This window comes from Pomacea canaliculata, linkage group LG4, assembly GCF_003073045.1.
Source record: "Pomacea canaliculata isolate SZHN2017 linkage group LG4, ASM307304v1, whole genome shotgun sequence".
NCBI lineage: Eukaryota > Metazoa > Mollusca > Gastropoda > Architaenioglossa > Ampullariidae > Pomacea > Pomacea canaliculata.
In genome coordinates this window covers 21,379,417-21,403,787 of record NC_037593.1, presented here as the reverse complement: position 1 = coordinate 21,403,787, position 24,371 = coordinate 21,379,417, and the positions used below count along the sequence as shown (strand labels likewise).

The window sequence follows — 24,371 nt, the reverse complement described above, 5'->3', positions numbered from 1 at the left end:
GAACATTTGAGTGCAATAATATACCGAGCATGCCCCAATGAAATGCTAGCAAAAATGACATTTAAATCACAAAACATTCTTACAAAAGTTTTAAAGCAAGTCTGTTGTAAATGGTTTTGTTTGGGGTACAATGTTTATTCCTTCAGTATTGCAATGGCATTCTAGCCACGAGTGAACTTTGTACTTATTCACTTAGATACCATGAACAACCAGGCGTACAGCAACTTCACAGACCTCACAGGCTCCACAGCCACCATTGGCGGGGAACAAGGACCAGGAGGTAAGGCTCTTGGCTAGGAAATAAAGGTATACTATCTACATTGCATTGTTTTCGTTAAGTATTCTGCAGTGAAAACTTTTACCTATTGCTGGTATTGCATGAAACGTAATTACTATGCTTAGGCAGTATTTCAGTTTATATTTTATGTTTCTGTTCATATATTTGTTACCAGTAAAAACACGTGTCTCTACAGCCATGTCACGTGATTGTAATTTTAATAGATTAAAACAGGTTCTCATGAAGGGAGATCAGTAAGAACCTTCATCAAGGGACTGTCATGGCGTCACCTGGCTGTCGGATGCTTTTTTCTCGCTCTTCTGGCCATGGTCATCGGCATCTCAGTTCACTTTGCCAGTAAGTTCTTCACTTCTACGTAAGAAAAAATACACTGAATTATTTAAAATAGTAATAATGGTTGTCTGTCCTAACGTAGAAAAAGACAGTAAACTCAGTGGAATGTAAGCTGTACTTCCTGTAAGTTTCTCAAGTTGATCATGGCGACCTGCACTAGGTCGGAATGGAGGATGAGCCATTTTACTCATTGTTGCAGTATTCCTAGTTTTTAAGCCAAAACATAAACACTGGCCCCGGGTAACCGGGCAAGTGGGTGATAGGCTTAACCCCTGCTACTTGCGTGAACATAACTTGCAGGGAGACTACAGTACAATACTCACACGTCGATCAGCCAGATTTTACTACGCGGATGGCGAGCCTCCATCTCTGATATTCCCCGATCACAAAATTCGACTTGTGGTATAAAGTATAATGATAACAAAGTTATTGCGTATAGAAAAACATGAAAATAAAAACAGTAAAAGACTAGTCTTGGGTGAATCTCAGTACTATCCGTGCCAAGCGTACTTCCACTATTACAGTGCTGTTACTTCTTTCTCTCAATCGACCATTCACTCTCACACTCGCATCAACTTAGTTCTGTTGTTAAACCTGGTCTCGTATATGTGGGTCCGCGAGTGTGGTTGGGTGGCGACCAATACTCCAGCCGACAATCATGTGTTCGTCCGCCTGTCCGTCGTCCTTCCCGCTCGATCTGCCAACCACGTTGGAGAGTGACCACTGTTCTCTTTCGGCGACACAGAGTCGAGCCTGTCCCAGTCTAGGGACACCCACGTGGTGTTTTCGACGACTGTAATGCCACACACAGACGTGCAAGAAACACCCCCTTGATGTGGTTCTCCGGTTCCTTGGAGTGCGGGCGAACCCAGCAGACCTTTGAGAACGACGACTTCTGACGGCCTTGGCGTCAATCGTCTACCTCTCACAGGTAGTGCAAGTCCTGGTCTCTAAGCCCTTTTCTTTCCATGGTGACAGCAGGCAGTCCTGACCTTCCCTTGTCACTGACTCACTCCATTGCTCAAGATTCTCTAACCCAAGCGTCCCACGTCTTGCCCTCTTGGCTTAAGACCCAGTCTTGAGGTACAAGCGAAGTCGGCGTTCGAGAGGCTACTGTTGTTCGAGAAGCTACTGTTGTTCGAGAGGCTACTGTTGTTCGAGAGGCTACTGTTGACCAGTTTCTCCGTCCACTCTGACGTCGTACCGAGAAGTGTCTTGCAAGGTTCTCGTTTCCATATTTCACTTTGCACATTTGCAACAACACATACAGCAAGGGATGCCATTGGTCACTCACTCACCATCCAGTCATCAAGTATCCAGTGTAGATGAGAGAGTGATCACCGTCTACTGACCCCTTGCCAACAAGTGGTGGTGGACAGGTGACTAACCTCCACTCCGTCAACCTGGTAGACAGGTGAGATCCCTGAGGTGTCACTCTTCCTATGCGTCAATGACGCCTCCTCCAGCTTACTGTAACGGTTTGAGGCTTTCTCCCGCTTACAACACCTCTGCACTTCTACTTTACATTAACCTCTATAGAGTTCTTGCATAAGGGGTCTCAGGCTAGTACACAAGCCACCCTAGAACCCTATTGGGGCGATCGTTACTTCCCCATTAAAATTACCACATGACATTCAGGGATCTTCTTCTTCGCAATGTTGGTTTGACAGTCACGCTTTCCGATAAAGTTTATGTACACTTTTTGTTGACCTAGCTTCTTGCTACTGCTGGTGTAATCGGATGCAGTAGCAGGTCTCATTATCCAAATCCAGTGGAAATCAAGGACGTGCCGATAGATACGATTCCGGTGTCTTTTATTTAACCTCAAGGTGCTAACACTGAGACTGTTTCCGGACCTGGACACCGCACGATACGGCGAATTCATTTAAAAAAGGACAAGCTATTGAGAAGTCGCTGGCTGCCACTCAGTGCTTCTGATAACAGCGCTAATTCTTTGAAAAGGCTTCAAAATTTAGAGATCATAAGTAAGCAGAGGTCTATTAAAAAGTGATATGGTGAGTTTTATGAAAAAGCTCCTTGACAACAAATCTACATACGCAGACTCAGTGAGTTTGGAAAGAGATTCCCAATCAAAGAATCAGAACAAAGGTGAGCACAATGTAGAACAGATGTGACATTCGTGTGGAATCACAGACTGTCCTCAGGACCACTCCGACAAAGGCGGATCGAGCAAAGGCCAGATATGAGAAAACAACTACCTTGATTAACGAAAAATTCGATCGAAACCAATGTTCTATATTTGTACAGTTAATTATTGAATATTGAAAATATAGCTTCTTTCACCAGTTTCATGAGAAGCAGCTTTAGTGATCAGTACCTGATGCAATACAGATATTAAGTCCTTGACATTATCAGCTGAACGGTCTTTCTATCTAGTGGTATTCAAGTTTTTATTGGAGATCTTTCAGCAGTTTGTCTCAACCCACCAGAAATCTTGTCACAAGAAAAGGAACCTGATGTGTTTGTATTCTATGGCTGTAGTTATGAAGTGAGGGCGGCAACATGGGGTACAAAAGGAAAAGCGTCTTGTTTTCAAAGTCGTACATTCACAATTCACAAAAAAGCATACAAGGTATACTAGGTATGACAGGGGATGACACACTCACCCAGCATTTTTCACCTCATGAGCAAATAGCCAGCATTGACAAGAGTTAAAATTCCACTCGACCAATGGTTAATCCTATCCCTTTGTTCCAATGATGAGTAGAGACCACTCCCATGTTTAATGAAGGTTTTGTATTAACTTTGACAGAGACAGGCACAACAAGAGAAGATGAAGGATGTATTTCCCCGTCACCTCGTGTTAGACAAGATTTACTTCAAGGTAAGGCGGGGTACGAAAATTCTGTCATTAGTACAGATTCAAATAGAAATTTTACAACGAAAACATTAAGCACTTGACAATAACTGGAAGACATAGTTAAAACATGTCTTCTCATTATTTCCAGAGGTTTTTTTTCCATGAAACCCAATAACAGTGACCACTGAAACGTACAAACAGCAGACACGTGCCCTGGCAAAGGTGACACACACCTGACGATACTTACTCACCTGTATCTTTATCCAGTTGTTTTTGTTTGTTAGTGTGTTTCTTCCCCAAATCGTCCCGCACTCCCAGTGTTTACACTATGCAAGTTAGAAACATATAGCAATGACCAGTCACGCATGCGCTCTCTCGCACCAATCATTCAGGTTAGCCGGTCTTACGTCAGTCACACGCACGCGCACGGACGAAAGGTCAAGACGAGGGGTCAAAGCAGGACGCAAGGTACAACTGCGGGGTCAAATATTCTTTATAACGCCGTCAGCCGCCGGTGGGCCAAACATCACAATAGTTACAAAAGTTTCTTTGCTGGTCATCGTTTCTTCCAGACCTCAGGACAATGACTTAACTTGTAATCACAAGTGTTTGTGTAAATTGTCACAGATGCGCACACGTAGACCCCTGGACATTTGATAGTTCTTTTTTTCACAAAACAACTCTGCCTCTTTTGCAGGCCTGTGTACATTTAATGATAGTAACTAAATTTGTACTACAGTAACTAATAAAAATACACAATAAATGTTGAAATCATTTCCCAGCAAACATACATAAGTAAATCTTTACTATTATCTAAGATATTCGATTTTAAACACAGTCCTCCAAGAAAGTTCCTTTTATCTGTGTTGATCGTCAAAGAGAAAAATAAGTCAAGTTTTAACTCCGTCACCTGTTTACCGAAATAATTATATAACTGATGACTAATTGCACGATAGTCTTAATTTTAGTCATTGGATATGTGATCAAAATCATATATCTTCCACACATACACAACTGGACTCGTGCGTGTCAACAGACACCCACACATTCAGTTGAGACATTTGCACATTCTTTTGCATCGTTAAAGACGAAGCTAAAGCCTGTCCCTTACAGGGCCTGTCAAGTTTTCATAATTTGTTTACGCATGCGTGCCTAAACACAGCAGTCCTTACATACTACTTCAAGGTAAGTCTCGCATTCATTCACTCTCTTTGCACAGACCACTTGCGAAAGAAGTTCTCACCACACACTGAAGTCCAACATGGCTACCTTCTAGTCAGGTAGTAGCGTCCAACCATTGCGGGAGTCATTTACTTATTGTCTCTGTTGCCACTACTAGTCTTTCCCACAAAGTCAATGGCGTCCCACGCAGTAGACAGCAATTCCGTTACTCGACCTCCTGAAAAAAAGACGACAGTTCTGTCACGTGACGTCGTAAGAATAGGCAGGAGATACATTCCTGAGAAGAGTGTCGAACAACCTCACCACTGATGCAATAACTGAGGTGGTTGACCGGACGGACGGCAACCCAAGACTTGCAAACTTTTCGTAGATTCACCACGTTGGCGCCGCCCCACGAGGACGAACGTCTCAACACTTTGCTGGATGCTGACTCTTGGGTCAGTGCCTTAGACCCTCGTCAGGTGACAGTCACCTTTTCTAGGGGTCAGGTGTCTCCACAACTTCCCACCACTGGGTCTGGGGTCGGCGGTCCCAGTAGCTGACGCAGTCGTCTTCTTTGTTGAAAGCCTCGTCACTGCTACCTTCTATCAAATATATATATAGCTGTCGTGCAGTGTAAAACAGCACATCTTGTCACCTTGTTCGTGACACACACACTTTATCTTAAACCATAGACGCCTCTACTCGGGGTAGACTCTGCAGCACAACTCGGCGCTGCTATAGGGGAAGAGCGACCACTGCGACAGGTGTGGCTCGGACACCCTCGCTGTGCTAGCTGCTTAACCTCATGTCACCCTCTGTGACAGAAATCAAAGTTCAAGTCTGCATAGTTTGCAGGTTGTGGAGGGCCTACATTACTTTCCCATTAGTACCCGATACTAGGGCCCCTCACTAGTGCTCCCATCGGCATAGCTCTAAGGATCATCGAGACACGATGAAGAAGATGTCGAAAAGGGTGATAATTAACCTCAACGAGAAGAAAACTGATTCAAATTTTATAAATAATGATTAAAACTTTCATGAACAATTATCTGTAAACATTAACTTCGCCGTGGTCAGTTCTTACTACCACCAAAGGCTGTATGGATCACATCTAATAATGAAGTTTTTTAAAACCAGAAAATGAATGGTCAAATTGAAATATATATATATGGAGAAAGAGAGAGAGAAAAGCCCCATGTTTAGAAAAAAATGTAAACCACCTAAGGAAAGCATCACATGTATTTTTTTAAAAGATAATTATTGAATCGTCAGATCCAGACTTTGGGGCGCTACTTGTATTTTTCTGGCCATGGTCACCTGACATGGAGGATACAAACAGTCCGATGTACGAGGAAACAATCAGTAAAGCTGAATACTGGGTCAGTGAGTGCATGTTGTCTGGGCTGCTTCTTTAGTTCTTGTTCTCTTTGTTTTACGTGTGCGTGCGAATGTTTGTGTGTTTATGAGACTTTCTCTCTCTTTGCGTATGTGAGTGTGTGCGCGCGCGGAAGTAGGTGAGTGGATTAATTGATGTCTTGAGAATATAAACATCTGTTACAGTTCTTTAATTAAGTGTTATATCTTTTGGTTTAAGTAAACATTTAACATGTGAAGCTTTTGCACATCTTTTAGTTGAAAAGTCTGTGTGGGTAGATTAATGACATTACTTTTGGTATTTGCAATTTTATATTTGACCTTTAGGTGACAAAGATTTTCCAGACCAGTTCACTTTCCTCTTGCATCAGGTCTGCTGCGATGAAAATGACGTAAGTTAAAAGTATTTAATATACAATCATGTCAACTTGAATGCCATTTCACTATCTTATCTCTCATCGTCTGCTAGAGGTCAGCGACTTTATACAGAAGCTTAGCAAACGTTTCGCACTGCAAGAGTCATACTTACAGAGAACACCGCAGTGGATGGGCTTAAGACACTTATAAAACGCACAGGAAATGCACCACAAGTGCTTTTGTTCCAGGAGACTAGTTGGCAATATTCTCGTCATCTTGCAACTGTCTGTGAGCTGTGACAGTGCAGGAGAAATTGAAATAAACAGAGCCTACATCGAGGGTCACGCGCTCCTGCAGCGAACACAGGACAGAAGCTGTGTGGTCAACATCAGTAAAAATATTTACCTTCAGAGATGGAGGAAGAACATCACTATCACAGACCCGGTACCACCATCTGCTATTCCTGGTGAGTGTGAAATCGGTGCTACTTGCGTGAACTGCTCTCCGCAAAAAATATCGGATGCTGTTGTTGTTGTTATTGATAATGATGATGATGATGATGATGATGATGATGATGATGATGATGATGATGATGATGATGATGATGATGATGATGATGATGATGACGATGACGATGTCGTCGACGACGACGACGACGACGACGACGATGCATTATGGGGCAGCTGATGCCTTAAGCCCCTGTTGCTCTGACAGTGAAATTCGGGTGTCTGATGTTCCGACCTCAGCTCGGAAAGTTCACTCGTTATAGAAGTCAGACGCCTCAGCAGACGTTATCGGGTACGGTCCCGAGAGTGAAGCTGATGTGCATATCCAAACTCATTGTGCAAGACAACTTCATAAAAGAAATATGACATACGACATGTATGTGAGATGGGATGATCATAAGTATAATCAGAACGACGATGGGCTATGGAGAGTGGAGTATAGTAAAGGTTTTATTTGCAAATAATATTCTAGAACATGGGAGTACGTACGGTAGTTTGCCTAAAGTATCTTCATTGTAATGTGAGCATAACTTATACAACAACAGCAACAACAACAATGATAACAACAACAATAATAATACTATTAATAATAATTATAACAACAACAATAATAATAACAATAATAATAATTTATAAAGCGCATACTCACACTCCTAAGGAGCTTGCTCTAAACGCTTAAAAACAAGAACGAAACATGGACAACACACGAGGGAGAGGAAAACAAACAAATAACATATGAGCTATAAAATAATAAACAACCGTACTAAACAAAGAATAAAATCAAAAACAGAAAACACAAAGAGGAACCAAACAACAAGAACAAGAGCTGAGAGTAACATGATATTACAAAAGGAAGTGTGTGAAAAAGGACTAGCATTATGGGAAAGGTTGTTAGGAGTCATGGTTACGGAAGAGGTGTGTGTTCAGTGCACGTGTAAAGGATTCAATAGCGGGTAGGTGGCGGGTATGGAAAGGGAGAGAGTTCCATTGTTTTGCTGCACAATAATTAACGTTCTTTGACCATATGTTGTTGTTGTTGTTTTGTTTTAATTTTCATAATGTTTCCGTTTGTCATATGTTACAGACACCATCTGTGGTCAGTCTCAGCTGTACCCTGTTCCTAAAATTGTGGGTGGTCGGCCTGCAAAACGTGGACAGTACCCGTGGGTAGTAAAGCTAGATACAGAAAAAGATAACATTTCGTATTCATGTGGAGGCACCATCTGGGACTACAACCACATTCTAACGGCGGCACACTGCATTGAGATGTAACGGTCATTCATTTATTTGAAAATGATACGAAAAGGTAGCCGATCAAAACTCTTATTTAAAATCCTTTACGTAAAAAACTAGACTTCGATTAGGATAAAAAAAAGTGTGGACATGCCTTTGCTTGGTGTGCTAATTAATGGTGCTGACGGTTTTCTGTTTTGCTAATAAATAAATATTTGAGAGATTAAAAATATTCATTTTGTCCACTAAACTTAGCCCTTTTTGTAGGTTGCAGAGAAATAGCATCACAGGGCTGGTAGACCCACAAGCAATTACGGTCACTGCGGGCAAGTGGGAGTCTGAATCAAATCTTTTCCCTTATGAGCAACAAAGAAGTGTCGCGTCAGCACGAATTCACACAGGCTACTACAATGATAATAAAAGTATAGGTGTGTGTTTTACTTTCCCCAATAATAATACTAGCAGCGCAATGTTATAAGTGCCTGTTGTGCAACACAGACAAAAAAAAGCACATACACTACAGTTTCCCACATTCTACTTTAACAGACCTATATTAAATTTATTCTCATAAAATGTACTTACTGTTAGAGATGAATACTTTTCTGTACGTCAAAGCCTGCTGTTACCCAGTCGGTGACACCTTCTACGACTTTGTTCAGCTTCTAGTACATATCCAGAAACACTCTTACTTAATAAACTAGATGTATACAGCAGGACAGTCAGCAAAATGATGTGTGTCTAATGAAGCACAATTAAATTCCCTTTTCTTTACATACAAATAATCAATCAATCAGCCAGCCAAGAAATCAATCAATCAACCAATAAATTAATTTATAGATTAATCAAGCATCTCATTAACATATTTTGACTGTGTGCATGGAATATAAAAATACGTTGTAACTGAAATTCCTCAGCAAACGACATTGCCTTATTGAAACTGGCCGAGCCGTTACATCCCACCCAGCTGGTGATGAAAGTGTGTCACCCTCATGCCAGCACCCAGCTACCAAAGAAGGGCATTGTTGCAGGCTGGGGACAAACGAAAGGTAAATTTTTGAATTGGTTGATCGTCTTATTTGATGGAAAAGTCATTCTACATCGGGGTGATTTTTAAATGGGAAAAGAGGGGAAAGCAAGTACCCGGAGAAACCTTCTGCCTGCCCGGAACTAGAAATAAATGTATAAAGAGACGTACCCTTGACAAGAGTTATAAATTGTAAATCTTGTAATCGTTGCTGTTGAAGCGATATTTGACCGAGCCAGTTCATTTGATCTCAAACCACCAGATAATATTATAGTAAACACTAACATTTTGCGGCCCTATGCTCCACTGGGGGTTAATAGGAGCAAGAACAAAGAAACACTAAAATTAAGAAACATATTAGTGTGTACAAACCGTGTGTTTAATGGTTAGTATAGAAAAATAAGTGTCCCAAAAAGGAATGACATACTTGTCAACCTAATTGGCTCTATTTAGTCTGTGCCACATTATGCAATCGGATGCAACCCCCCACCTGCAAACACACACACGTCTGCCTTGCAGTCACGTGCAATTGCACACTTCGCACAACTGCACACAGGTCAGGAGGTCAGTAGCCTTCGGCCAGTAAACACGGCGGCAGGAGTTACACTAATTACCTACCCAGCAGCTCGTGAAGTGTGTTGATGTTTAGGTTCACAGAAATGACAGACGAAGACAGTGATTGCGAGGGTCTGTCCCACGCACCCAGGGACTTCAGCGAGCTAAGCCCTAACCCTGACCAGTATGCTAAGTGCTCAAAGGCCGATGTCGAAATGGGCGTGTTTTCAAATAGTTTCGCCCGTGCGAGGGAAGGTAGGAGTATACGGTGCTGGTCAGTTTTCCCTAATTGCTACCCTGGCCCCGAGGCAGGGTGGCGATCACAGGTAATAAACCGAGCAATAAAACGTCTTTCTCAGAGTACTTGGTGTTGGCGGTTAGAAAGCTGAAGTGAAACGGTTTCTAACTGAACATACTGTCACAGTCAGGGTTAGGACCGACAATTGAATTTATTTTCCATCAAATAAAAAGAAAATAAGGGATAAAGAGATAAACAGCGGAAATGACACAAACACAAAGACCACTGAATTTTAAAACTTTATTTTTGATGCTTTCGTCTATCTGTTCACACAATGATGATGATACTCTGGTACAGTGATGCCCAACCTTTTTCGGCCTGCGGGCCATACACATTTCCGACATGCGTGTCACGGGCCACTTCACCGCAAAAATACAAAAAAAAAAAAGAAGAAAAAAATAGAGCAGATACCATTTTTATTAGAAACAAGTTGTACTTACCATTAATTATGTAGTAATTAGTGGGATATTTGAAGTTGTTTTCCCGAAACCAACTTCTGAATGTCCGGCCTCATAGTAGAGACACCAAGTCGGAGCACTGAATCGAAATGTTCGTCCATCGAAAAAAAGATTGGGAAACGCCCCTACGTGGAGATAAATACTTCTTCTTCCCTTTTTTCGTTTTTTTATGTCTTTTTTTATTACCAACATGCCGGTTTCCTGCATTGTGGGCACAAGTTTCGCGGGCCGGATATGGCCCGCGGGCCGTAGGTTGGGCATCCCTGCTCTGGTAGTATCGACCCACAAGGTTCTAAATCTTCTAAATACTTCACCTGCCAATAAGGAATGTTGAATTTGCTGTAATGTTACGTAAATCATAAGATGAAGGGGGAAGGTGTTTGAAACTGTGCAAAAAATTAAATGAATTTCAGTTGCAAACTATATTTTGTTGTTATTATTGTTGCTCTTTTTCCCATCTCTTACTCGTTGGGTTTTCCAAAAGGAAACAAACCACACCAGAGCCAAACTAACAGCGGTGTATACACGTAAGTGCAGAGTGTGGTAAGAAAATGGTGTAGTAGAAAGGACATGGAATTCATGAGATGGACACGACTTTCATTTTCCAGATTCAGAGTGTAAGAAACAAAGTATACATAGCAACTGGAAAATAAAATAGCAATGCTACAGTACTACAGTTGCGCTGTTCATTCTTCTCTCCTTTATATATTCTAGTTTTGTTTGTGGAGTCCTAACCCTGACAGTGTGTTCAGACAGAAGTCGTTTCGCCTCAGCGCTCAGACCCTACGGCAAGTACAATGGTCGGGTGAGGAAGACGTTTTATTGCCAGGCTACTCGGCGGTGCCTCTGATGTCCACCCCGCCTTTTGTCCGGGTAGTAATTGAAGACGACTGGCCGCTAGCATTCCGCACCGCGTGTACTCCTACCTTCCCTCGCACGGGCGATACCACTCATTTCACTCAGGAGGGACGATATCGGCTCTTCTCTTCCTTTAGCAACGAAACCCTCCCAGGCGCCTTCTGACCTGTTGTCCGATGTCCACCTCAAACCCCTTCGTCACTGCAGGCGACAGTCTGATGATTGGTGTTTGTGATCCAGCTATGTTCATCGCCGTTATCTTGGTCGTTATCGTGAGTCTGTTCATAGAGAGCCATGTATATCTGCCATCTATAGTCACATGACGGCCTTTTCGTTGCAGATGGACAGACATCAACACCTGAGGTACAGCAAAGTGTAGAACTAAGTCTACTAGACCAGAGCGACTGTGAAAAGCATCTAATTAATTACTTTCCTAACAACATGCCATACGACCTGGCAAACGGGTCACTATGCGCAATTGACGATGATCTTGAAGAAAGAGATTCTTGTCAGGTGAGAGAAAACACAGAAGTTAACTTCGAATAGAATTTATACTCAGTGTCATATGACTCAATTTCTGTCATAGCCGCCAGATGATGCAAGTTTCTTCGTTGATTATAAATCAGTAGTTTATGAAAAATTTTCAGCTAATCAACTAGTATAACAAAGATATTATAATGTGCTTAAACACCTACCTGATCCGACTCAGATCGGGAATGCTGTAATGATACATGGTACAGTGATCTAATTGTGTAATGCTCAAATGATGTTATGCTGTAATGATGTAATATTCACGTAGTGTGTATATCATTTAAAAGAAATGAGTGTGGAAACATCATTCTTTGTTATAAACTTTCAGGGGGACTCTGGTGGTCCGCTTTTTGCGAATCTGGGCACCGGAGGAGTTGACCGTTACACAATCCTTGGCATCGTCTCGTACGGTGATGGATGTGGAAAAAAGTTAAAACCTGGAGTGTATGCTTCGGTTCAGTATTACCTTGACTGGATCCAAAACACAATATTATTTTTAGGATAGATGTAAACTTTAACATCCATTTATCGCATTGCATGCACAGAGGATCTGTCTGTTTCTCCATATTGATACATCCATAGGTAACGAGAAAAGGTAAAGCAAAAGATGTATTCGTCTGAGGTCGTATGATAAACTAAACAATATAGGAAAAGCTCTTGAGATATAACAAACCTTTCTGCAAGCCACTTTAACAGTGGTAAGTGCCTTATTTACTTAATAATTATGTATTATGAATGTTTATTTTATTTTTATTTACCAAATAATAAGCACAGGAACTGATCTAACTATAGTTGTTTGTACTTAGGAGTATATAGAACCAATACAAAAATAACTTTTGTTATGCTGGACATTGTAATTAACTAAAAATATGAGTCGAATTTAATATTCGCAGCACCTAAGACGTAGTCTATGACTGGATATTGCACAGTTTGTACAGGTGTACACCACAGGTCAATGACTATTAGCATGCATCTTGTGATATTCACAATATTAATTGCAGATTGCAAAAACTTACTGTGAAGTTTGCATTTTGACCGCCATATCAGTGTTGAGCACATACAAATTATAAGAAATGACTAATTTTATTTCACTAACATGACTTTTGTAAACATTTGTTGACCGGTGTTATTGTACAGACCTGTGTTACTCGAGAACTTCTCACCTTTTTACTTTTCCATCTAATTTAATGGAACTGATTCCCAAATTCAAACGTTTACCTCGTCACAACGTATCCTCTAAGGAGCCACACAGAAGTCTTTTGTCTTCAGCAAATCCTCAGGAAGAGATCCCTTGTCCTCTCTGTCCCTGCTCATGCAATGGCATGTGAGTTTTCACTATTGTAGTCTGGCGGTAGGTACCGATGTCTGTATACAGAACCAATCATCACAACTCATTCATTGCACGTGCCATCACGTGATAAGCTCTGCTGGCCGTCATCTTGGACTAGCCTGAGGTGACCTGGGGTCAGCCACTGTATCTGCTGTTAGCTGTGTATTGGGGGGGGGGGAGAAAGAATGTGTGATAGAGACACTATCTCAACATGTACATGTATATTACCTCTTTCATATCATGTGTATGTATATATTATTGCTAGTACGAGCACTGTCGTGAACTGCCCCTGGGGATCATTTCATCTTCCCTTTAATAATGTGAAGCTCTCAGTGATGTTACTCTTAATTCAGAATTATGATCGTTGTCACCTGTAGACTACAGACACAAGTTACGAGCCTTGTGACTACAAAAGCTCTTGATCACTTTATCAAAGTCAATCTTATTGACAAGGTCGAGCTGGATGACCAAATGTCAATATTTGTTGATCGTGAAATACAAATTGTGGATCGCAGATAGTTTGATTAGCTTCGACTTGAGAAAGCTTCTTCTTTTGAAGATAACAACGCTGACTCTATTAGTTAGGGAAATTTAATGATGATGGTAATGTTTGCAAATTAATTTGTGCTGGTAAATAAAATTCAAAAGTTCAATAGCACATTGTTTTATTTTGGCTGCTTTTTCTGAAGAAATCTCAACAAACTTTTGAGGTCGATTCTGTTGAAGAATGAATTTAGACTTGTTCATGTGGTCAGCAGCATGCTGGGGATGGATCTCTAATGTGGGAAGCAGAAAGAAATTCAGACTTCTCGCAACTTTGTTGAACTGTTCTAGTCTACTTGCCTGTGTTTGAATATGCCTGTGTGTGTGTGTGTGTGCGTCTGTGTATGTGTGTGCGCCTGTGTGTGTGTGTGTGTGTGTGTGTGTGTGCGCCTGTGTGTGTGTGTGTGTGCGTGCCTCTGTGTGTGTGCGCCTGTGTGCGTGCCTCTGTGTGTGTGCGTCTGTGTGTGTGCGCCTGTGTATGCGCCTGTGTGTGTTGCACATACACGATCGTCCAAGGGCCGCACGCGCAGGACTAGCGGCAGTTACCTGCCCACAGAGGGCGTGGCACCGCACGTGTGACAGCCACCTGACCTCAAGCTGCCATGCAACAGGTCGCCTTCGTTATTCTCTTTCATTTTAGTCTTTCGCATAGAACGAGAAACATCGATACAATATTTTTTTGAAGTTGTATTCAGCGCTTTATACTTCCATGACTAAAGTGATTAAGTTTTCGTTCGAATCGAAGAATTGATTGAAAAACAATCTTAGAGTGGAAAACTGTCTTCACAGCTCACGTGCCAGCTGTGATCTTGTCTGCAAACCTTGACGAGGGACTGAAGTTTGTGTCCTTTACACACAAGAGCTCAGAAACATTCGGTAAGTGACCTGAGTGTATTTTACAGTGTTTTTAGAGGAGAAAGTAATGAGTGACATTAGGTTATGAACTTATAACTGGTCCTTACCCTGGCCTCTTTAGTTTCGACTGATTTTTTTTAATCTGTAGACATCTGTTAAAAAATAAGGTTTAGTCTATAAGATAATTTATTGTGGACCCTTGTGTCAAAGATAAAGAAAGAAGTATCAGTAGAGTATGACCATGTAACGCTTGGTGCCTCTGAGGTAGCCTTATATTAGGTCTTTGACAGCTGCCTCGGCGGTTCTCAGTGGGGATATGGTGGGGAGTGGGGAATGCACTACTGAGGGAAGTTTAGACGGAGGCATGGAGGGTATCGAAGACCTCCGTCTGTTACATGTTCTGTCACATTAAAGTGCTGATAACACTGTGGCTAGTAACAGGCATTTATAGTTATACACGGTGTCTAATGTCTCTGTTTGGCAAATGGTCATACACCAACATTTGACAACCATGGAAACATCTTTGACAAGATCTGATCTGTTCAGAAAAACAACTTTTATCATGAACTCTAACATTTCTTACCGCTCCTCACTTTTCACTGTGAGCTGCTGTAACTAGGACACGTGTTACCTGTGTGTGTGCGTGTTTGTACCTCTTTATCTGTTATTCCCGCTGTCCATCTGTACTATTATCAGTCCCCACACTCTCACAAACAAAGACTCAGGCACAATGCTAGAGAAGTGAGGGTGTCAGACCTTTTCTGTGCCGGGTGTTGCCTGCAGTCTGTTGACAGTCTCATACCCTTGCTCCAGAGCTCTTCTAAATAATCATAGCTGAACAGAATTCTGAGACAGCTTTGTTCCTTGAGGAACACGTGAAGGGACCTGTTGGCTAAGTGGCTAAGTGCTTGTCACAAGGTGTGGATTTGACAGGTCACCGGCCTGTCCTTGCCCGCTATTTCCAGTTACTCACTTTTCCAATTTTCCAGACACCATGCACAACTTGGCGTTCGACAATCGCACGGAGCTTGAAGTCTGCTCTGACAGTACTAGTCCTGAACAGGGAAATCCTTCAGGAGGTAAGAATTCTTGATGTTATTGCCCACAAAGACAATAACTAGACTTTAACAGTCAAATTTTGTAATATTTCTTCGTGAAAGTCAAAACTAATTTTATTGTTTACAAGTCTTGCTTTGACACAAAGCATTTCTACTCTGACCATTCAGACATCAGTTAGTATTTGTATCATTTGAATTTACGACCATGAGTTGTTATTGGCCCCTGTCAGACACGGTTGTTGTATTTTGTATAAAAATGTGGTACAGGTGCTGTCGCTCAAAAGACATCAGTCAGGACATTCATCAGCAGACTGGGGTGTCGTCGCCTGCTCGCTGCATGTTTAGTCATCGCTCTCATCGCTGGGGTCATCGCTGTCTCTGTTTACTTTGGCAGTGAGTATTGTGCTGTTACTGTTTCTATCGGAATGCACCATGAAAGTAAGGGTGTAGGGCTCAGTTCTTGTCTTCCTCACGTTTTCTTCCTCTGAACATGACTTCGCGTGTACACGATTAATTAAGCGGGTGTGGCTGTTATTTGGCGGGTGCATGTCAGGGAGCTATATTCTGTGATTGTCCATTAGGGCGGAAAGCTGCACTTTTTGAGACATTAACATACAATGAAAGTATAGAGGGCCTGCAGGAACCAGGTGTAGACTTTCCCTGTGTCCTTCAATTTTGAACGAACGAACGTGCAGATGAATGTGAGTGTACTGGCCATGACTGAGATTGTCCTTCACAAACATCACTAGAGTCAGTCGGTGCACTCCTTAGAAAACGAAGACATACAGGCATTCATAAACCAGCTGTAAACTGTGTTTTAGAAGCTATTGTAAGAAAAACAATCATCCACCCTCTATGTGATGAGAATTCATTGACAAGTCTGTATTTACTATAAAACTCGCTGTAGGCTTGCTTTTGTCTTACCACGTACAGGTGCACAGAGCACTGTTTGTACTGTATTTACATCTAAGTGTTATTGTGACCGCCTGCACTGTATGTAATGATGGCAAAGATAAGGTCTTATGTGATAAACAACAACAACAACAACAAAAAGAAGTAACCATAGATGTCCGCTTCCCACCGAGGTGCAGATAGAAACTAGTCACTACTAGTAACTTCAAACCCACATCCTTGACATGAGCATCACGACCATTTGCACGTTGAATGAAGGAACTTTGGAGAGACTTGCCTCGTGAAATTTGTTAGTTGTACTTTATTTTAATTTAATGAGAGAACAAAGTGTTTGTATTCCACTACAAGGTTTAGAGTTTACACCGAATCCTCATTATAAAAAGCACCACCACCAAGACACCGCCAGTCTATACAGACTGCGACAATCTGTGAATGTTTGCAACTGTGACTTGATTACAAACTGTTCTGCACTTGTCTTTAATCACATTTTCTTGGAAACCGTGCGACAAACGTCTCCACTTATCAGACACCACACAATATGGTGGACAACCACAACACGTATGTACAACCAGGGTTAGTGTCAATTGTTCTCATGAGATGATGCAGCTGAGAAATAAAGCGTCTACTGACTTTCTTTTACAGTGAAAAGGAATGGAGAAGAAAGGAATGGAGAAGAAAGTAATGTAAGAGAAAGTCATAAGGAAGGAACTGTGAGTTGCCTCGCGTCTCCGCCTGCAGGGGCGCTGGACTACAGCAAAGGTGTGTGGTGACCCAAAATGAGTAGAGTGGTACACTGTGACAAATCTTTGTCTCCTAGCAACACATGCAGCATGAAATGTTTTCACTTTTACAATGTAGCACATACATTTAGCAGGTGAACCACACCCTTCCCAGGGAAGTAAATTAACAAATGAATATAACATCATGGCGGTGACATTTATTTACATTTGCTGGTATTATATTCCTGTTAGTTTTTAGAGTATTTGAAACTAGCAGAATCATTTTGTTTCTTTTGCAAATCGTTATAACACAATTAGGATATTGCTTGTACTGTGGAAGTGTATGTAGACTGTTTGAATGATGTTACCTCAGATGCCAACTTTGGGGCGTATGTTGTGTTGCACTGGCCATGGTCATCAGACATGAACAACTCCGACAGTCAGGTGTACAAAGAGAGTATCATGAAGGCTGATCACTGGGTCAGTGAGTTTGTGTCTGTCATTTCTCACACTCCACATGTGCTCAAGTCTTGCTTTCAGTCGAACTCATTCCTCTCTTTCTTTCTTTTACTTCTTTCCCCACGAAGACTGATGTTGAGGTCGGGGATGTAAGCATGTGATGTCTCGTCCACTGTCCAGCGACTAACTACAGGACTTCACTCATCGACCTTCACATTAGGCCTCTGCCTCTCTTTCTATCTCTTGTTGGCTCCGACCATCTTAGTGCATATCTACTAATGTCTGAAATGACGGTTGTAAAAACTGATTCTGTTTGGGTGAGGGAATGGGTGCACTCATAATCTATTCCTTGCATTTCATCTACTTGACATCTTTATAAAAATGAAATTAGTAGTGAACTGATGACTTGTGTTTTATTCACTTATTCATTCAACATAAAAACATAGACATATATAGACAAACTTTTGTTGAAGGACGATATTGTGGCAAAGTATAACTCGCATCTTCTCATTGTCCTGTTGAATTTGTTTTGAATTTTGTGATCCACAGGTGAAAAAGATCTTTCAGGCCAGCTCGCAGTCTTCTTGCATCAAGTCTGTAGCGCAACACATTGTGTAAGTGAAAAAAATAGTTTATAATCACAGGATAAGCACTAGTACAAAAGTTCAAAGAGAGTTCAAAGTTCACACTATGTAATCACATCCGGTTTTGGTAGTTAATTTTGTAATTAGAGGATATTAAATGTGATACAAAATGTTCACGTAGATGAATCTGGACAGTATCAGACAAGGGTGTCAGCGTCTGGAGTCAAATGGTGGAGACTTTGAGCGGGTGCCACCCGGTAGCTGGCGGCGCTGTGATCGGTGTTTGACCTCACGGTGTAACCAAAAGGGTTTATCTCGGTCCCTAGACCATTCTAGAAGGTGTGTAAGCTTTGCTACCTGGAATATTCGATGCCAGAGAGCACGTGTGTGACAGTAGATGCTAGATGCGGCTTTAGTGATGAGGAAGAAGCTGGTGGCAAAGTGATGAATGACTTTAGTAAAACAAATATCTGTTTGATACAATGACATTTGCAGGACACCTTTCCTCTGTTTGGAAGTTGACTTCACCGCTATATTGTCAGATATGTTTCACATTAAAGCCCCAATATCCGAGGCCCATGTGAAGTGACCAGGTCATGAGCAGGAACTAGAGGAAGAGAGTTAGAGGGGGTGGAGGAGGGGCGGGGGAGAGGCGCCGTCGGTGGATGGGAAGGGGGTGGTCGGGGTTGATGCCAGGGGTCGGTGGGACCACATGCCAGCCACCCGTATAATAAGCCCCTTATGCATAGAGTTTAGGGACAACAACACTGAGCTCATGTTTTGTTTTGGTTTTGACAGCTGCTTTATGCTCAATATTTGTTAAACTTTGAACCCAAAGGAACTTAGCTAATGTCACGAGCGTATTCTCAGAATTAAGGTCTTGAACAAAAAATATCAAGGTAAGGTCCGCTGGAGTTAAATAATAGTTTTATTTTTCTTGTCAAATTTAATACCAATTTATTTAATTCAGTGTCAAGAGCCTGCTCTCTCGTTAGGGTTGTGTACATCGGTGACAATACGAGGGATGGAGATGTGACGACCTCTAGTTTTGTGACTCATGGTCGTGACTATTTCACTTCCTTATTTCATTATTATCCTCCGTTAACTAGGTGTATTACGCTTACATTCTTTTTTCAAATTATTTCATTTATTTGTCTGATTTACTTTTCTTGTCTAAGAGTGCATCTATTTCTATACAGTTAGAATGTATTCCTTGTTCTGCTCTAGTAAGAGAATAGTTTGAATGGGTTATTAAGAATAATGCCTATTATGACACAAATACTTCTCTAGTTTTCAACAAATTCTATCATCAGTCCTGACACCGAACATTGCTATTAACTTATCAAAGATTTCATGCAATGGCAAGGCTGCACTCCACATCTGTGCTGTTAGTGTTCACTTCTTCTACAACCTAGAAGATACTTTTATTGTGGGGTAAAGTGCTATTTAAATTCTCTTTATTATTTTTATCATCATCATCATCATCATCATCATCATCATCATCATCATCGTCATCATCATCATCATCATCATCATTTTGTTTTGTTCAGATGCAGTACACAACTTGAAAAAAAGTTTTAAGAAAAATCTGATATCATTTACACATGCGTTTTCCGTTTGTAGAAGATTGGGCGGAAACATAATACTACTAGTGAACCTGAATGTCACCTGCCAGTCGATGACCGAGGGCGACATACAAAACGCCTACGAAGAAGGCTACTCACGCCTGCTGACAACACAGGACAAAAGCTGTGTCAGCAACATCAACCCAAAGACTTCCGTCAGGAGAATCGCAGGACCCTCACCGATATCCAGTGAGTTGAAAACTTTTGAGTTGTTGAGAGGAAATATTGGTTGACTCAGTAACGACAGCGACAACGACAGATACAACGACTACGACAACGACAACGACACGACAGACGTGTACTAGCATTTACTTGTTAGTTAATAAAGTTCCAACACATTTTTTCTTGTTTTATTTTGAATTGTGTAGGGACCATCTGTGGTCAGTCACAGCTGTACCCTGCTCCTAGAATAGTAGGCGGTCAGCAGGTACATCGTGGACAGTACCCGTGGGTCGTCATGTTGTTGAGAGATGGATACTTCTATTGCGGAGGCACCATCTGGGATTACGATCACATTCTAACTGCAGCTCACTGCGTTGATGGGTAGTTATCCACTTCATTTGAGTATCTGAACAAAACTATTAATTATAAACATATTTTACATTGAATCACAACGTAGTGGTGATATGTAATGCACTGACTAGAGTCAGTATCATCAGGTAGGGAGGTTGAACTTATCGTACACATCCAAATACACTAGTTTCTGGCTTTCTGCTACAGTCGCTGATCCCAGTTGTAAAACTAAAGTTTACCTATCTCAATAACCATCTTCATTGTGTCGTAAGAAAAATAATCTCATCATAATTACGGTCGCTATGTCACAAAAATAAAAATACTAACATTGAGAATGCTTTGAAAGTACAAACAGCGGAAATGACTACTTTTTTCAAATGATGTATTTCATTTATAAAATAAAAAAATAAATGCTGTGCACATTCGTAATTTCTAAATAACTTGATGTGTCCGCAATAACCTGTTTGAGAGGACTGGTGGGCGACACTTGGTCTAAGTGTACACATCATTGCAATGTTTATTATTATGCAATTATTATGTATTAATGTCAGTAAGTGTTCTTTTTACAAGGCAACAAGATTTCTGCTTGGTCGGACACTTAGTAAGTCAGAAGCTTTATCATTTACCCAGTCATTCATTCATCTATCTACCCATCTTCTCTATGTACAAATGTTACTTCATTATAAAGGAAGTGTTTATATTATGATGGACTTCTTATATCATAATATATACTACAATAGTATGGTACGATAGAAATGAGAGCTAATTATAGTGTAACCACGTGAACATTCGGTTGTGAACACTTCCTGCAGGTTTTTGACGAACAGATCCACCGGGGAGTTGAACACCTCAGAGCTGGAGGTCATTGCCGGCAAGAGGGAGTTTGATGTGGGAGGGTACCTTGGTGAACAGCGTGTGAGGGTTGCTGCCGGGCGCATCCACGTCAACTATAGCAAGGAAGGTAGCATCACCTCTCCCTTGACATTCACTTTTTAAAAGTTTATTAAAAGACTGTTCATGACATACAAGATGGTGTAATCCAAAAGGATTTTGCATTAGTTGGTTCCAGAAATGTTACACCAGCCGTAGTCTCTAGTTGTATAAAATAAAGTGCCTCAGTATGTCTGTAATTTGATGACCCTGGCTGTATTCTAGTTACCGTTTACTGTCCTTACATCCCTTTTTCCTTCCCCTACTCCATCACAAGTACATTTGAGGTAAAAGTGGGAAACAACGCATCATTAACTGTTTAAAGAAAATGTCATTGGATTTAATTACAGGAGCAGTAAACGACATCGCCATTCTGAAACTGAGCCAGTCTCTAGAGCCCACCCAGCTAGTGATGAAAGTATGTCATCCAACTGCTGATGCCACCCTTCCAGAGCAGGGTATAGTCGCAGGCTGGGGGAAGACAAAGCGTAAGTCATCATATTTTTAAATCGAGACAAATTACATAATAATGAGCTACACATTGACCAGAACTAGAGGCTTCAACGTTTTCGATTATTATGATATCATTGTTAACAACATGTTACAACCTAAGTCTTCATTATTTTAAACTTTCTATACATTGTGCGCCCAAATAATTGTACCTGTTGTTAATAAAAACTGAAAGGAGAGAATAGGATGGGAACAGTAGGCATTTGTCAACACCTTTCATGTGGCGAGGAATTGGTTGAGTTAATTGCAAGGGCAAATGTCGTGCAAGGACGATGTTCCAAGAAAATGATAATTGTTCACAAACAGTTACCTACGAGAACTTGGAAACAAAGATTACAAGTTTATGTGTGGATGGCGATGACTTTCAAAAGTGGCTTGTAGAGTCTTTTGATAAATAATTGCTGAGACTGATTTTGTGTTAAACTCTCTCAGTAATGTACAGGAGATGTTAAGAAACAGGTGATTGAGGTGTTGAAGTGGTTCACATAAGGTGATCAGCTTGGGGTGCATGTGTCTTTAATAAGAGAGGGTTAGGGTTAGGGTTACTGATGCAAGCTAACACCCAGGTTTGACCTGTGAGATGAAACTCGGATGGAATGTGAACGCTGAGGTTCACGAGCGGGTACAACACCGTATTTCTCTACTCTCAGACCTGAATATTCTCTCTATTGCTTGAACACTTCTCAGACAGTTTGAATTTCCCATATGTCATAAATACAAAGCATTTCTTACATGTTTTTATCTGTTTCTAAGAGATTTCCTAGAAGCCAGCGATACAAAGACATTTCGGATGGTAGGGAAGATTTTGCAGAAGAAAATTTAAAGCCTAAAGACCTGTAACCAGAGAACATTGTTGAACGTTGGCCCCATTATTAGTAATTTAAAAAACGGTCTGTCCCAATTTTTGTGTCAAAAACTGTCAAGAATTAAAAGAAGAAATATGGATTGTCATATTCATCATTCCTGACCACATTGAATGCCCCTCTTTATTTGTCACAAAATGTTTTAGAGAATTCCCAGTCCTATTCGGACTTACAGCTGGATGTACAGTTGACTCTGCTTGACCACAACACTTGTGCAAAGGTTCTCAGTTTTAGTCTAAACCGTCCTGACAACCTACCCATTGGAACAATGTGTGCCATAGGTAATCAACTAAAAGACAAAGATTCTTGTCAGGTAAGTAAAGCCCTGAGGTTTAAACAAACATTGTCTGTTTAGCTTGCTAAGCAAATGTGTTTTAGATTGAACTTATATGATACAGCATCGTGAGAAGAATAGGTTATTAAGAATGTATAAAAATATAATGCTAATCATTCTGATGGTGAGTAATTTAAATCGACTAGTTTCGAAGTGATTGCATAGATTTCTGTAGGTGTGTAAGCCATGTGGTACAAACTTGCTAGCTGCACACAAGGAGCAGTATACCTGGCCTGTTGTACATTTACCAGGGCGACTCTGGGGGTCCACTTTTCTGGAACCTGGGAACAGCTGCACATGAGAGACACACCATCATCGGCGTCGTCAGCAATGGCATCGGGTGTGCAAACCTCGGACTTCCGGGAGTTTATGCTTCGGTTCAGTTCTACCTTAAGTGGATTGAAGACACTATAAAGGCTATTTGAGACAATAGTTTTTGTTGTATATACAAACACTCCATCCTGCGTGCGTGCATGCACAGAAGAGAAAGAAATCGACAGACATGGAGACTGCAGTCCTTCACGGACACAGAAAAAAACAGTAAACTAAACACTGACACGGTCAGAGATTATAACAATAATCATGCTTGAGTGAATGTTTGTAGTGTATTATAATAGTAATCATGATAGTAGTGTGGTATTGCTGTTGGTGGTAGTAGTAGCAGCAGTATATAATGATGTATGCATCGCATTTCTCCACTAGAGAGAAAATTCAATGTGCCTTACACAAATGACAACAAACGACATTGTAATACAGAGTCAAAGCACATACAGATATCCAATGAGCCAGGGAAGCAGTGTAAATCCACCGATATGACGACTACGACGACGACGGACGATGACGGATGATGGATGATATTTGTACGCACTCAACTAATCGTTAGTAGCGAGTAAAAGGCAAAAAGACAGGTTGTATTCCAGTTGCAAAGTGGCTTTGGTGAGTGCAACACTGCAAGTGTACTTTCATTTATGTATTCTTATTCTCTATATTCTTTTGTTATGCTTTCCTTTTACCCAGTAGTGTACAAGTTTTAAAGTCTGTCTTTTATCGTCCACACCTCTAAAAAATAAAGTATATTTTTCAAATCTCTATGCATGACAGAGTTACAGATGTTTTGAATGATCGTGCTACAAGTTGATGAAAGCAATAAGATGTTCTATGCAGTCGTTGTCTTTTCTCTTATGACGACTTTTCTATTTACATATTTGTTTACTCTCCTCCCTCCGCGCTTGTGTTTCTGACATGGCCCTTGTGGGCTTTCTCACAGACGAGCAGTCCCTGTCACAGTACCTGGCCTGCGTGGGGGACTGGAGGAGGGGTTTGACG

The 24,371-nt window shown here is 41.2% G+C and overlaps 2 protein-coding genes across 3 annotated transcripts; both read left to right on the top strand.

Moving 5' to 3' along the window:
* The first annotated feature begins 201 nt into the window (after nucleotides 1-201).
* On the top strand, nucleotides 202-14,038 carry LOC112561665 (serine protease 30-like). Its single transcript, XM_025234267.1, has 11 exons — nucleotides 202-280; nucleotides 512-634; nucleotides 3,405-3,476; nucleotides 5,889-5,995; nucleotides 6,318-6,382; nucleotides 6,596-6,813; nucleotides 7,938-8,121; nucleotides 8,354-8,514; nucleotides 9,001-9,132; nucleotides 11,620-11,792; nucleotides 12,139-14,038. The coding sequence occupies exons 1-11, from the start codon at nucleotides 202-204 to the stop codon at nucleotides 12,313-12,315; spliced, it is 1,491 nt and encodes a 496-aa protein (XP_025090052.1). The 3' UTR covers nucleotides 12,316-14,038.
* A 211-nt stretch (nucleotides 14,039-14,249) lies between these two features.
* Nucleotides 14,250-24,134, top strand: LOC112562406 (phenoloxidase-activating factor 3-like). 2 transcript variants are annotated; one of them, XM_025235658.1, is made up of 12 exons: nucleotides 14,250-14,559; nucleotides 15,528-15,617; nucleotides 15,864-15,989; nucleotides 17,151-17,267; nucleotides 17,601-17,707; nucleotides 18,236-18,300; nucleotides 19,894-20,084; nucleotides 20,264-20,438; nucleotides 21,236-21,369; nucleotides 21,689-21,826; nucleotides 22,858-23,024; nucleotides 23,297-24,134. In XM_025235658.1, the coding sequence occupies exons 2-12, from the start codon at nucleotides 15,533-15,535 to the stop codon at nucleotides 23,468-23,470; spliced, it is 1,479 nt and encodes a 492-aa protein (XP_025091443.1). In that variant the 5' UTR covers nucleotides 14,250-14,559; nucleotides 15,528-15,532; the 3' UTR covers nucleotides 23,471-24,134. The 2 variants fall into 2 exon arrangements, with proteins under 2 accessions (XP_025091443.1, XP_025091442.1); XM_025235657.1 differs by having other exon boundaries at nucleotides 21,221-21,369.
* The last annotated feature ends 237 nt before the right edge of the window (nucleotides 24,135-24,371 follow it).